Below are 15,324 nucleotides of genomic sequence, written 5' to 3' on the forward strand. Positions count from 1 at the left end.
TGGGTGCTACATTTATGGTTGGCCCTAGGTAATGGGTGGGGTGACTACTTGCTCCTCCCTAACCAATGGAGTTGAAGTTCCCAGGGTGAACCCGATCCACTTTTTCAGCACTTCCTGTTTGCCCCACTGCAAGCAATCTCACAGTACACAACACTGGTAGGCCTGATGCCATGTTTCCCCTGTCACACTGATGGATGTCACAATAGGTGCTGCTGTCCACGGGTGACGTTTAACGTCCCTTGCCCGGGGTGTAGTTTCTATACCGTATACTATGGCTTTACAGGATGGGTGTATCTGCCAATCAGGATTTAGCCATTTTCCATATTTTATGGGCCAGAGCACATACCCTGGGCACAGGACAGCAGGACCCCAATGTGTAAAGTCTAAATAGCAGCAATACATTTGAGGGAATAAATGGGTTGGCCAAGCAAAAAGGGGCCTTTTCTCTTAGGACTCAATTTAAATCCTAGATTGGTAACATCATTTTCATTTTGAAGCAGAAACAAGAGTTAAGACAACAAAGGCAAAGTGAAGAGCGGGTAGGGTAAAATGTCAAGATGAGGGATAAAGTATGAAATACACCCTCCCCCTCATCCTCCAGAAAAGTGGAAAACGGAGAGAAAATGAAATACTTTTAAAGATAGGTGAAGGAGAGTGATTGGTTGTGCCTTTCGTCCATGGCACCTCCTCCAAAGCAATAAAGAGGGCAGGTAGAAAAAAGATAAAGAAGGGAGTTAAATGTTACTTTGAAGGGAAACGGAGCAGGGAAAAGAGGGAAGTTCCAGCAGTTTAAAGAAAGTGAAATGCTTCTACGTAATAGGACTTGTTAATGTGAGACGGGTGAAGGGAAAAGGGTCTGTGAAAATTATGTTGAAAAATGGGCACAGCACAGTTTCAAGATTAATAGCAATTGCACCTAAAAATAAAAAGTAGGCCGTTTTGATTTAAAAACATGGATATATTTTTTTCTTTTCACTGAAAAAACCAAAGCCCAGAGTGACATTATAGTTGGGTGAAAATGTCAACGTAAGTTTGAACTAAAAAAACACAGCACACATAATTTGACATCATTGATGACATCATCCAATCTACTTTTGTACACATTACTCTAGAAAGCAGGCTGGCATAATAGGTATGACAAGAAGTAGAGAATACCAAATTTGGTGCAATATATATACACATATATTGACTTCTTTTGGGCACTGGGTCTTGTTTGGTGTCTTAATGTCACCGCTACAGCCTACATGTTTTGTTTGATATAGGATGTGCATATTGTGAGACTGCACTGGATTGTCTTTCGGCTATCTATTTCAAAGTTGACCGTTAGAATCAAATAATTCCCAAAAATAAAGTAGAAACTCTGGGATCATAGTCAAGAATTGAAAACTAAACACTAAACACAACAACAAGGATGGCCGCCTGGTAAGAGCTCCAGACCGGAGCTCCTAGTGCCTGGGATCCCTTTTTGGAATTATCCTGGACAGCACCCATCTGCGCTGTACAAAAACAAGTAACTGGATTACAGCAAGAAACAGGTTTTACATAAAAGTAACTGGATTGTAAAACGCTCACCGGAATCTGCAGCGGAGCCCTGGACGGTGGGGCGAGCTGGGGAGAGGACTGCTGCTCGACGCTGGACATCGGAGGAGTTGGAGTCCGGGATCCCTTGGAGGCGTCGCTCGGTTCCAGTGTCTGCACCGGACCGGTGAGGACTCCAGCGCTGGCTGTGTCGGGAGTTCACCGTGATTGCTGTGCTGCCCACAGGAGGGCTACTGGCGAGCTGTGACCCGACCCATCTCCGCTGAAGCTGGGGAGGCTGTGGGGACGACGCTGGGGCCCCGCACCGCTTGCCACTTCGGAGGATCGCCGTGGGTGCTGGGCTGCTCACGGGAGGGTTGCTGGCGTTCTGTGGCTTCGCCCGCCATCGCTGGAGCTGGGGAGAACGCCCGTGACGGCAACGGACCGGAGGACACACCGGGGACCTGGCAGCCCCGAGGAGAGTGGCTCCACCTCGCCACCACCCCTGCAGGCATTGAGGGGGTAGGCTCCGCGGAGCATGACCGGAGCTCGCCAAATACAGCTCGGCTGGTTTGTCCCCCTGCGCCTCTCTGCGACGACACCTGGGGAGCTGAGCACCTGATGGTCGTGAGACTGAAGGAGGCGAGGGACGGAGCGGACTGGCGGAGAGCGGGCGAGTCTGGGCTTCCCCGCCTGGCTGATATTCGCGGGCTGTGATCGGCGTGTCCCGCCCGGACGGGGGAAGGGCAGCTCGTCCTCCGCCTGCAACAGCCATCGTGCTAGGAGTGGGGAGAGGACCTAGGGGTCTGGCTCGGCTCTCCCTCTCACCCCGATCACACCGTTCATCACACCGTTCATCACACCGCTCACCCAGTTCCTGGGGGTGAGCTAGGCAAGGAGAAAGGATTTGCCTTGGGGAGGATCTGCCCTGATCTGCTTGAGCTGCTCTGATCTGCGATCCTGTACACGCTCACGTCTCTTTCTCTATTGGATGTGCTGCATGGATTCATCCTGTAAAAAACCTATTGTCCTCAAAATGGCCGGGGCCATAAACTGAACACTCTACCCCCGCCTGAACATACGAGGCCCCTCAGCTGCTCCTCTTCAGATAACAAATCTGAGATAAGACTCCCCTTGGTATGCAGGTCCCTGAGCCAACCGGAATGGAATCTGAAACTGCTCTGCCATGCTATCAAAACAGCAACAACTAAAAGAGGACTAATGACTACATCCTCCCTACTTGGTGGCCATCTTTAAAGTACTCTTGCTCTCTTTGGCGGCCATCATGGACTAGTCCTTCTGACCATTATTTACTATCGGTACGATTTCCACTTAGCTCTGTAGTTAAATATGGGTGTTCTTAAATAATTGTCTTTTACTGCGGGATTTACTATCATTGTATTTAGAACTCTTGTAACCTGGTGCTCTCGATGTGCTTAAGTATCCACCTTTTACTACAGTATTATACTACTACTGGTACCCTACACCTTACGCAACATACACCCATCGTCACTTTTACCCACTGACAGTGCACTGAGTGCTACCTCATCTTCTAATGTCGTACTTGTTATTGCTGTAATTTGTTTGCACACATATGGGATTCAGTAATTCTTTAATAGTCTAGCCCTATTCTCATACTATATATATGATAAGCTGCACATATCTCACCTTTATCCCTATCACTCACTGTCCGCTACCTCACTTACCTGTTGGTTCGTCGATGTAAGGTACTTCACGATGTTGCACTGATTACTATTATTACTACCTCAGCCACCTCGTTTAGTCATGTAAGCTGCTCCCTGCCACCTTCTACACCTTGACTACCCCGCTGCTACCTCGTACACGCTGATGTGTAGATATGATTCCACCTAACCGGCTCTACCTCTCATATTTTGTACATGATGTAAGTTGACTGCTACCTCGCATATAGGATACATTAAGTAAGCCGCACCTATGCATTGTTGTTCTTGGAGTGCTCTGACTTCTACCTCTTACACATTGATGCACTGACTTCTACCTCTTACACACTGATCACTCACAAGTGTCACTCCTTTGCACTGTATTTAGCGGCTGACAGTTCTTATTGTCGTCCTACCTCCTACACCCAACATCACAGCCTTCTATAATGGAGCTCATCGGCACGCACACTTTTAGAATTAACTACCCTCCTACACTGACCAAAAAAGCCACTAAACGTTTCAAACATAACTTCTTGAGGTCGCACCCTGAAACACCTTTTGCCGACACCTACTTCTCACAGGGCAATGGAGCCCTGAATACTGACATCATCTTCCACACCTCACGCAGAGCCCAATGGAGAAAAACTTTCCTATCCCTGCTCACCGTCTCCACCACCAGGAAAACATCTCATGGCCTAACTCTTTCTATCACACCTTCCCACCTCTTCCCTGGCAGGACTACCATTACTATCTACAATAACGGGATCGTCCTAATTCAATCCACGGACAAGAACCTGGAACTACTAGACAACCTGTTCCCCAAGTTCAAAGAACACCTTTCCATGCAGCGGACCCCCACCCAGAACTCCACCAGCATTACCACCCCTGACATCGCAGCCCCCACCTACAACATCCATACCCCTAGCACCTCAGTAAATGGCCCACCTGCTGTTAACGCCCCTCACTCCCCCAGAACAGTCATAAATGTCTTCACCCCATATACTAGCCGCCCCACTAACATGACCCATCATACCCCCACCCATACCTCCCCCATCCCTCTCCCCCCCGACATAACAACTCCCACTCACAACACGCCACCATCTGAACACACCACCGCTCGGAGCTTATGCACCCCCTCCTCCCTTCCCCCCCACGGCAGACCCATCTCCCTCCCCAGCCCTCTCCCCACTCCCACCCACGAGTCTCCCACATCTGACATATTAACTTTCACCCACACGCCTCCATCTGCACACACCACTATTTGGAGTCTATCCACCCCCCCCCCTCCCATCCCCCCCACGGCGGACACCTCTCCCTCCACAGCTCCCTCCCTACTCCCACCCAAGACACTCTCACCCTCCCAACAAAAGATACAGAACATACCGCCTCTCCTACCTCAGCATCCCCCTCTCTCCCACCTCCTATTCTCAGCCCCCACTTCCCTCCTGTCTCCCCCACTATCCTCAGCCTTCACTCACTCTTCTACCCAACGGCTCTGTCTCCCACTGACGTCACTTCCCATGCCTCCCACCGACCTCCTATTTCACCTACTTCACCCACGCCCCTCGCCCACAAAAAGGCCCCCACCTTGAATGCCATCCCACTCCTTAGCACCACAGAACGCTCAAACAACACTAGTATATCCACCCCCTCGTTACCCTGCTCGCTTTCCAACTCACTACTCAATGACTCACCAATGGCTCTCACCACAAACACCATCCCCAATCCACCTCCTGACCAGACTCTATACACCCTCCAGCAAGTCAAAGAGGATATTCTACAAATCAAAAAAGATGTCCACGCAATAAAAGAGCTTCTCTCCTCACAGCCCAGTCTACCTTCCACCATCCCTCTACCCTACAAACGACGCACCCTCCCTACATACACTCGCCTCCAACGACACCCGCGCTGGTCGACTATCCCCGTTCGCACTAACGCCCACCGCCCCCGTCGTGTCCTTAACTCATTGTCGGACCGTGACTTATGCTCTCTACTACACTCTTATGGCCCAGGTCCGGTAAAACGCATATCCAACACACACATCCCCATACCTACAATTCTTACAAACCCTCTGAGGCTCCCAACACTCAACAATAGAGGCTCCGTCCCTAACAACCTCAGAAAAGTTCCTCTCACACTAGAAAGCTCGACCACCCTTCTCTCTCCCAAACTCAAATGCATCCTACTCAATTGCAGATCGGCCCAGAAACACTCCTCCGACATCGCTGATCTTGTCTCAGCTAGGGATCTGGACCTAGCCATCCTAACTGAAACGTGGCTTACTGAAGCCTCTACCCCGATTATGGACATACTAGTCCCCCCCCAATTATCATATCATTAGGCTGGACAGGTCTCCTGGCAAGACGGGCGGGGGAATTGCATGCATTTTTAGGAGCAACCTCTCCGTCAATAAAGTCACCCCCCCCCCCCCCCCCCCTCTCCTCCAGTGAACTCCTCTGCCTCGACATCACCAGCTTGGGCAAACAAGTTTGTGCTTTACATCTCATCTATCACCCGCCTGGTGACAATCTCATATTCACCCAACAACTCATGGACATGATCACTTCCAATGCCGGTCGGCAGACCACCCAAGTCTACCTGGGTGACTTCAATCTCCACTGGAACGATCGGAAAGACGCAGTGGTGAATGGCCTCAAAACTTTCCTTAATGCGCTTGACCTCACCCAAATATGCGATAGACCAACACACGACAAAGGCTCGATACTCGATCTCATCATTGCCAAAGAGAACTCCACACAACTGGAGGCGATTCAACCCTGCGACTGGTCTGATCACCATATTATCACCTTCTTTATCAATGAAAAAGTTAAACTTAACCCAGCTCAACCAATCAAATCCAAAACATGGAAAAGGGACATAAAGAACCTCAACCCCTCTATCCTGCCTCCCCACATCGGCAATCTCCTCCTTCCCCCTTCAGGTGCCTCGGATGTTCAATCACTGATGGACCACTACCTTGACTCTATGAACACAGTAGTCAATGAAGTCGCCCCACTGCAACTGAAGAGAGTCTCCACCAAAACGTCTAATCCCTGGTATGATGATAGTCTCAATGACGACAGGCGTACTATGCGAATGGCAGAGCGCACCTGGAGATCGGACCCTTCAGCACTCCACCTCAAAAGGCTTAAGAACAAGAGAAATGCCTACTTCAGGAAAATTAAGCGCACAAAGGCAGACTTCTTTAGACGACAGTTGGACCAAGCAAAAAACAGGCCAAGAAAGCTGTTCGAACTAATCAAGACCCAAACAAAGACACAACCCCTGCAATCAAACAGCACAACTAGCGACACCCCACACTGTGAAGCCTTCTCTGCTTTCTTTAAGATTAAGACTGACAATATAAGAAATGACCTCATCATGGATGTAAGTAGATTCCCCAACATCACCAGAATGTCTTACACTCAACCTAAAAACAAGGCATCTTGGCTGCACTTCGATACCTACTCGGAAGAAGAATTACACAAACTGCTCTGCACCGTGAAGCCCTCTAATCACCTCACAGACCCTCTACCTGCTAATGTAGTAAAAGACTTCATCCCCTTGCTCCTCCCTCTCTGGACCAAAATAGTCAACAGCTCCCTGCAACAAGGCCTCATTCCGGACTCCCTCAAGGTGGGGCAAGTCACGCCTATACTCAAGAAACCCACAGCTGATCCGTCTGACCTAAACAATTACCGGCCCATCACCAATATCCCCACCCTGGCCAAACTGCTGGAAAAATGTGTCCAACTACAACTAACTAAACACATTGACCAATTTGACCTCCTCAACCCTCATCAATCAGGCTTCCGAGCGAAACATAGCACGGAAACAGCTATGACACACATAATTGATGACGCCCTCCAAATTCTTGATCGCAATGAGTCCTGCCTCCTCATCCTTCTTGATCTCTCGTCAGCATTTGACACGGTCAAACATGAGAACTTGCTGGAGCTGCTAAGCACTAGAATGGGTCTATCGGGAACTGTTCTCAAATGGTTTTCATCCTTCCTTCACAACCGGTCACAGAAGTTCAAGATCGACAATGTGCTATCTACACCTGTGCCTGCAGTTCTAGGTGTTCCACAAGGATCCTCTCTCTCCCCCACACTGTTCAACCTCGTCATGGAACCACTCGCCACCTTGCTCCAAGCTTCCAATGTCCAATTCCATATGTACGCCGACGACACTCAACTCTACCTAAAGCTACAATCCCCGGAAGACATCAAACATCTGAACTCCACGCTCATAAACACTCAATCTTGGCTGGCAGACAATCACCTCAAACTAAATGCTCTGAAAACCGAGTTCCTACTCATCTCACCCCTGGCGAAAATTTCCACCACCCAAACATGGCTCAATAACCTAACAGCACTCAATGTCCAACCTACCATCGTGGATTCGGCGAAATCCCTAGGCATCACACTCGATGCCAAGCTCAACATGCAGCAGCACGTTAGCAAAGCCACAAAAGCAGCTAATTTCCAAATCAACACATTGAGGAAAATTAAACCCTTCCTCCCTGCTGAAGACTTCCGAAATGCGGTACAAGCTTTAGTCATCCCTCGAATAGACTACGGACTTGTGGCCCTCAGCGGACTCCCGCTTTCCACAACTGCACCCCTAAGAGCCTCCCTGAACGCTGCAGCGAGACTCATAACTGGCTCAAGAAAGCATTCGCATATATCCCCAGACTTAAAGGCTCTAAAATGGCTGCCTTTTGAAGCCAGAATACAGTTAAAAATTGCAGTTATGACACACGCGGCCGTGCACCACAATGCACCCAACTACCTCGCCCAAAAGTTGTCTATATCAGGAGGTTCGAGATCCAATAGAAGTTCAAAAAACTTACTCCTGAAACCTCGTAGATTCCGGAAAGAGAAAACATACAAGCGCTCCTTCTCTGGAATGGCACCCAGGATCTGGAATGCGCTCCCGCCTGAAACCAGGCTGATCTCCTCCACTGCACTCTTCAAGAAAGAGGTGAAAACCATCCTTCTGGCCAAGATCTCCTGAACACTATTGGTGCTGGATCGGAAACTCTGCATTGCTATGTATCACTGTGCACCTGTCCTCTGGCACTATACTTCTAACTCGTTGGTGTCATTTCCAATATATGATACACGTTGGTTTACTGATTCACTCTCCTGATACCCTCACTCAGTGTTCTCTCTACACTAAGGCTTTGGTAGAAGCCATCCACACACCCAAGGTGCACCTGAACACCTCTGTGTTGAGATCAATGACTCGTACCGCCTTATATTACTTGTTTACCTGAGTGTATATCGATATGCTTTATGTATGTTACTATTATCCTATCATGTTAGTGACTATTATACTGCTCCTATTATACTGCTCCCATTATCTCTGTTCACTCCCACTGCCCCTACCCTGTCTTTGTGAAGCGCTCTGATATCTGTAAGGATCTTGTTCGCGCTATATAAAACTTTGAATAAATAAATAAATAAATAAAGAAATGAATTAAAATACCCTGGAAAACATCATTGTAATTGTATCCAAGCAAGTCTAAAAAGGCACGTAACTTGTTTTAAGCCTTGCAAAAGTGGTTTTCCATGAAAAACCTGTCTGCTGTAGCCTTATCCGAGCCTATTTTTAAGACAAACTAAACAACAAGCTATGTCTGTTTAAATTCAAGTAATCATTAGGGGAGATTGTCAATGAATCCACAGTGATCCACTGAAATGTTTTGCAAAGCCAATACGGTTTATTATATTGCATGATTAATATTCAAACTGTTTTAAATTTTTGTTGAAGAAAAATACATAAAGTTGGGAATAACATACCAGATGTGGCTGTTATTGGAGGCTTTGAGTCAAGTGATATTTTTATCCCACACTTAATGATACATGTTACTACTACTACTTAGTGAGCAAAATACCGATGGATTAAACCCAGATCTGTGACTGGGTGTGAATGTTTTGCCATTGTGCAACATTCCGTCCATCATCTTGTGTGTTTTGCTGTTCAAACCTATATGGGAAGGGTATGCCCAGGCATGGGTCCCGTGCTCACTACGCCACTGGAGTCAAGCTATCCTGGCTGAAGACGGCTGACGGACAGAAACTGGTCCTAGGATGCTTGATTCCGGTCCAGGGAAGACATGGCTTGGCAGTTAGGGCTGGACTGTTCCCATGAGGCACAGGGCCAAGACTGATTTGCATATGGCCATGTCTGAACTAGGGTGGCTTGGTGAGCAAAATAACGATGGATTAAACCCAGATCTGTGACTGGGGGTGAATAGTTTGCCATTGTGCAACATTCCGTCCATCATGTTGTGTGTTTTGCTGTTAAATTGGTGAAAGCATCACTGAACCATATATAGCAACTGCTGGTGTGCAAAGCTGTTGTAGCGCCAGTTGTTTCAAAACGACTCTTAAAATACTTGTGTGTATATATACTTTTGTGGTTTTAGCAACTAAACACACACTTAAAGGGAACAGCAATATATTTTCTAATTTTCATGACCAACAGGTTATATGAGTGTCTGAAAGACACTGAAAATCCCATTTAGTGGACCAAATACTCTAATACTGTTTACTAATCCCATAATATTCTCTCAGATTTTTAAAAAAATGGTGCAGTTGGAAATCTAAAACAAATTGTGTAAAGTTGGAGAAATCGATTAAAACAAATATTGCTAACAGACTTCTCTTTAATACTCCTTATCAATCTTGCCACCTAGTGAATAATTCTCCGATTGGAACTAAAATCGCATCTTTTGAGAAACCCCGGCATGCATTTTACCCCACAGCTTTAGTTTCCACATCATCTATTATTAGTGAATTTAAGTTTTGCCATTTTCCTAATTTTATTTGATAGTGACAGATTGTGTTTAGAAGCCTTTAGGTCAGGAGGAATATTAAGCGGATACAATCCCCATGAAAGGAATGGCAACTTTTCACCACCAACGAAAACCTATACTTGAGGAGGGCAGTGATTTGTGATCTCGAAGTAGTAGTAATTATTATATATAGAAAAGGATTGTTTGGAAGTTTGGTCTCACCTGATGAATCGTAGTAAGGTATGTATCAAATAAAAGGATCCTGATGTCTTATAGAAACAGAAATGCAAGCCACCTGTAAGAAAAAAACTGTGGATTAGTGTATTTTTGACAAGCAGACGCATTAAAAAAAATCCAGATATGCTTTCTGAATAAAGTGTAAATGTAGTTTCAGTATTCAAACACTGCTCACCAGTATACATTACTCTCTGCCAGAATAGAAAGGCAGTGGTTCAGACCATTTCTTATGCTGAGACTGCAAAGGTCCAGTTTTATTCAGGTTTTGATGGGGTTCCAAAAGACCACGGAGATATAATACTTGTATATTGATTTAAAGATCGAGCAAGCAGGAGCACATCATAAACTAATTCCACTTTGGATCAGTGTTGTCTTTGCGGATACACCAAAGAAACGTTACAGTGCTAAATTACAGGCAGAAAGGTTTACGCCCATCTCTAAGGTCTTTGCATGTCAGGTAATGCCGTCCAGCTGTACTAGCCTTACTAAGAGGGGACCCTTGCAGCTATCATGCAAGGCTGTGAGGTTCCTCAACCTCCCTTCTAAGAAGCTGGAAGAGCATAGCATCTGATCTGACTCGCTCCTCCCACTTGATTTTTCAGTTGAGGGCTGCTTTTAGCGCAATTAACTTTGCCCATCGGCCCCAGAGGGCCTCATTCTGCTCAAATCGAATATCGCAGCAGTCTTGCAAAGAGGGGCCCTAGTCCATCCACTGTGCCAAGCCACAGGGACTCACAAGTTAGCCCTTAAGATGCTGGCCGAGCACAGCACCTAAAATGAATTGTTTCTCCAAACTGCACCGTCAGTTGAGGGACTGCAGCAGCAGATATTCAACATCGTTCTGGCAGCAACTCAGCGGGGTCTTAACCTGCCTTGGAGAAGACACTGCCAAATCTTCTGGTCTGGAGGGTGACACTACATTAATGCATTAAGCACCATGCACTTTACTTCCTCGGACATGCTCTTACACATCCAGGTTCCATCAGCTGAACTGTAATCGATCTGGCAGCAACTCAGCTGGGCCTCAACCTGCCTTTTGAGGGTGAACAACACTTACAACGAAACTTTTACATCGCAGAGCCTTTACAACGCAACCATTACAACGCAAACTATTACAACGCATTGCTCTGGGGGGCGCTCTAGGATAGGGAATAGGTTAATTTACTACCCAATAACCTTCCCTAGTGTCCACGAGGACTGGAGTTGGAATAGTAAATTAAACTATTCACTATCCAGCGCCCCAAAGCACTATGCATTGTAATGGACTGCGTTGTAATACTTGCGTTGTAAAGGCATGCGATGTAAATGCATGCGTTGTAATGTCATACATCCCCTTTTGAGAAGCCACTGCAAAATGTCTGGTCTGGTGCGCGCCGTCCCACTAACGTACAAAGCACCATGCACTTTAAAAAAAAAAAAAACACAACTTCCTTTGACTAGCTCTCATACACCCAGGCTTCAGTCATGCCAAATTCCTGGACTGGTTGACGCCACTACATTAACGCACAAAGGCTTCAGTCCTCTATTGAGTTACGAATGAGGTTTTCATTTTTATGATCGTTGTTTGCCCACATATGCAACCTGATGCCTGGTCTGGTTTGTGCCATCACACTATCGCACAAAGCGCCATTAATTTTATTTCCTTGGTTTCAGTCCTCAATTGAGGAAGGAACGAGGTTTTTCATTTTCTAATCACTGTTTGCCCATAGATGCGTATTGATGCCTCACCGCCTAATATAGTGTTATAGATGTGCTTGTCTGGCTCCAGTCCTTAGTGTCTTATAGATGCTTTTATCTTTTATTGATTGTTTGACAATGTATATTGAAAAGATTTTAATTAATCTATTACTGAAGAATTACTTACTTTTGATGCTTAAAATGCTCATTTTATCGCAGTTTGAAGAATGTCTGAGTTGGCCCGCAGATAACTTTCTCTCTTGCTCTTGGACACAGACACACACGGTTGCTCTACCAGCTTTTGAACAAAGTGTAGTGTGATCTATAGAATAATGCACACTTGATCGGTTCATGTTACACGCTAGAAAATCATGCAGCACCAACAAATATATATGAAATCTGTGGCCAAGATAACAAAGGGGGAACAGAAAATAGCAAAGAAGCAAAAACATCCTTTAAGAAAATAGATACCAAGGACAAGCCAGGGCAGATGGACCAAGCTAACCTGATTAGTTGAGATGAATTCGATCTAGGGAAGATGGGCACAAAGACTTTTTGTGGCCCCAATCTCTCTGGGCTTAGAGTTGGTCACACTAGAACAATTGAACAGTAGTAGGAAAGAAGATTAAATTTAAGCTTGTGATGATGATGGTGATGTCAATCTGGATACTGATTAATTAGTACTTATTATTTCGTCTTTCTCACTCAGGCTGTCGTCATCATGGGTGTCGTTCTGCAGGGTGCAAACTTGTATGGCTATGTCAAGTGTAAAGTTGGCAGCAGGAAGAATTTAACCAGTCTAGCTACTGGATACCTCGGAAGTCATTTCTTACGCCAGGTAAACATTGTTTTGGTGCCCATTAAGAGTTTCTCCAGCTGTGTTTTAACTCTGGTTTGCTTAAAGAGATATGTATGTATATATATATATATGTATATGTATATATATATATATATATATATATATCACACAGCTTGGCTCAAAGTTAATGTGGTCCAAAGGCGCTCTCTCCACCGGTGCCGAACTACTAAGCAGAGCCCTGCTTTTAAATATTATCTAAATCCCTTGAGTTAAGGGAGAAAGTCCGCACTCACAAAAGCGATTCTTCCCAGTTTTCTTTTATTTGTCAAAGATTCAGCATAATCAGATACAAAAATCAATTTTGCTCAAATTTCTCCTCATACTGTTGAATTTAGATTTTTGTAAATCCTTGATTTCTTCAATTATTACCTCTTGGAATGTGTCTATGACATCGTGTGTTCCTTTAGGGATAAATTTAGATTTGATGGTCATCATACTTTTGCAACCACGTTGTTTGATACCTCCTTCTTCCAGCATTTGTGTCAATGCTGGTGTCGGTTCACTTTGAGAGCTCCCTTCATCCAATAGTTCCCGTGCTACACTCAGGGCTGCGTATCCCTACCAGTGAGTGTATCCAAAATTGTTGATTCATCCGATGGTCCTAACTCGTTTGATTTGGGGTGCATAGTGTGGATTTTCAGGAGCTTCACTTTCCTTACGAATTTGTAAAGGTCTATACGCGTTTGAGTATAGTCAAAAACCGGTGTGGGGCAGAATGTCAATCCTAACTGCAATAGTTCTTGTTCTTTATTTGATAGAATTCTGTCAGATAGATTAATTATTGTCTTCATCGCACTGAACGGGGGGGAGACTGGGTGAAAAAACTAAGAACCCTCGAATCACGATACATAATAATGCTACAGACAAAGAGCCCGACAGGCCTCAATAATGAGGAAGAAATGTGGGTACATATTGGATGAAATGTCGATGATAACTAAGGAAAGAGACCAACACTGACTGTTTACCTGCAAACTCACTCCCTCTATGAGAACTGAAATTTTCACATTTTGGCCCATTCATGGCAATATTCCTATGCCAAAATGTGGATTTTGCTGGCACACTAAAAGGCCATCAAAATTAGAAATTGAAATGAAAAGGAAGCGCTGAAAATTGACCTGTGAATAGAACAGGGCAAGCCCATTCAGGGCGAAATAAACTTATCAAACTTAACAAAATTTAAAAGATTTAATGCAAAAAACTATAAAAATGAAATGTACATAGTAAATATTGCTGAATTACGATGAAATGAAATTCTTTGATAGCTTGTATGCAAGATACTATCATTGGATAAAGCGTTTCTTTGACCTTGTAAGATGGCCGCCACAGTAATGTAGAGAATTCACTGTGCCTTTTATTTTTATTCATTTGTTTCTTACTTTGGTTTTAATCACGTGACTATGTTACGTTGTAACTTTATTTAAACAGCATGAAAGTATGTATCTATCGACACTGACGAAGGCAGCAACGCCGAAACGCGTTTGTTGATACGATTGTGCAGCGCCTAAACATAAACTATGGCAATGAAAAACAACGTGACAGAGCTGTGAGTGCCCTTAATTGTGGAACGGACCTGGGAGTGAGGACCGTGTGTTTCTGAATATTTACGCACTTCACCGTGCGGTAAGGAGGCACCCGAGGCAAAGAGGAGCGACGGGTGGTGAAACGGAGAAACAGAATATATATATATATGTATGTATGTGTATATATATATATATATATATATATATATATATATATGTGTGTGTGTGTGTGTGTATATATATATATATATATATATATATATATATATATATATATATATATATATATATATATATATATATATATGAATATATCTTCAAGGTGACTTGCAATAGCCTTTTAACGTACGGCAGAGGGTATTTTTCCAGATATGTGGTCGCACAGTCACTGTTCCCACAAACCGCTTAAATCCTTGTTGTCTTTCTGTTTCATATAACAGAGATAGTGTGGTTGCAGACATGAAGAATGATAGCAGAATGTTCATTGTGAAATTAAACATGCCAAAAAGCAGCCAGCAATTTCTTACAGAAAAACCATTAAAATAGGTTTGTGAACCAGATTTAATAAATAACAGGCTCAGAATGTGTAGAAACGTGTAAAGTAATAAAGACAGTTCTCGTTTTCTTTTGTTGACATTGAAACTGTCATTATGTTCTGTGACCTACCTTTCATCTTGGCTGTTGGCAGCAGGCATTATGACAGCACAACTCCTCTGTAATAACTTTCACATATGAGCAACTATGTAATTTTCTTCTTAGATAACTAGAGAAGTTATAATTCAACTGTAATAATTAAGTTAGGGATGAGCTTTTGTAACAGGATTTCACTCTCCTATTATAAATAGCAATCCTCATTTTAAAGGATATCTGGGTCTTGCACAAACTAAGCAAAGCAAAAAAGACTGACAATGACAACAGTAAATTAATTTAAGTATGCAGTGCAGGCATCTATACGTTCTCCTGTATTGAGAAAAGTGATAACGCACCCGGAAATTTGATAATCCCTTCTTTAGTGATAAATACTAGACC

At 44.5% G+C, this 15,324-nt stretch overlaps 1 protein-coding gene across 2 annotated transcripts in view; it reads left to right on the forward strand.

The window, feature by feature from the left end:
• The window catches only part of LOC144770293 (Golgi apparatus membrane protein TVP23 homolog B-like), a 121,558-nt gene that overhangs the window by 98,680 nt on the left and 7,554 nt on the right, over nucleotides 1-15,324 (forward strand). For both annotated transcript variants that reach the window (XM_078654690.1, XM_078654691.1), the window contains exon 6: nucleotides 12,626-12,754. In XM_078654690.1, coding sequence (XP_078510816.1) covers nucleotides 12,626-12,754 — 129 coding nt within the window. The remainder of the gene's footprint in view (nucleotides 1-12,625; nucleotides 12,755-15,324) is intronic.

Source organism: Lissotriton helveticus, chromosome 7 (genome assembly GCF_964261635.1).
Source record: "Lissotriton helveticus chromosome 7, aLisHel1.1, whole genome shotgun sequence".
Lineage (NCBI taxonomy): Eukaryota > Metazoa > Chordata > Amphibia > Caudata > Salamandridae > Lissotriton > Lissotriton helveticus.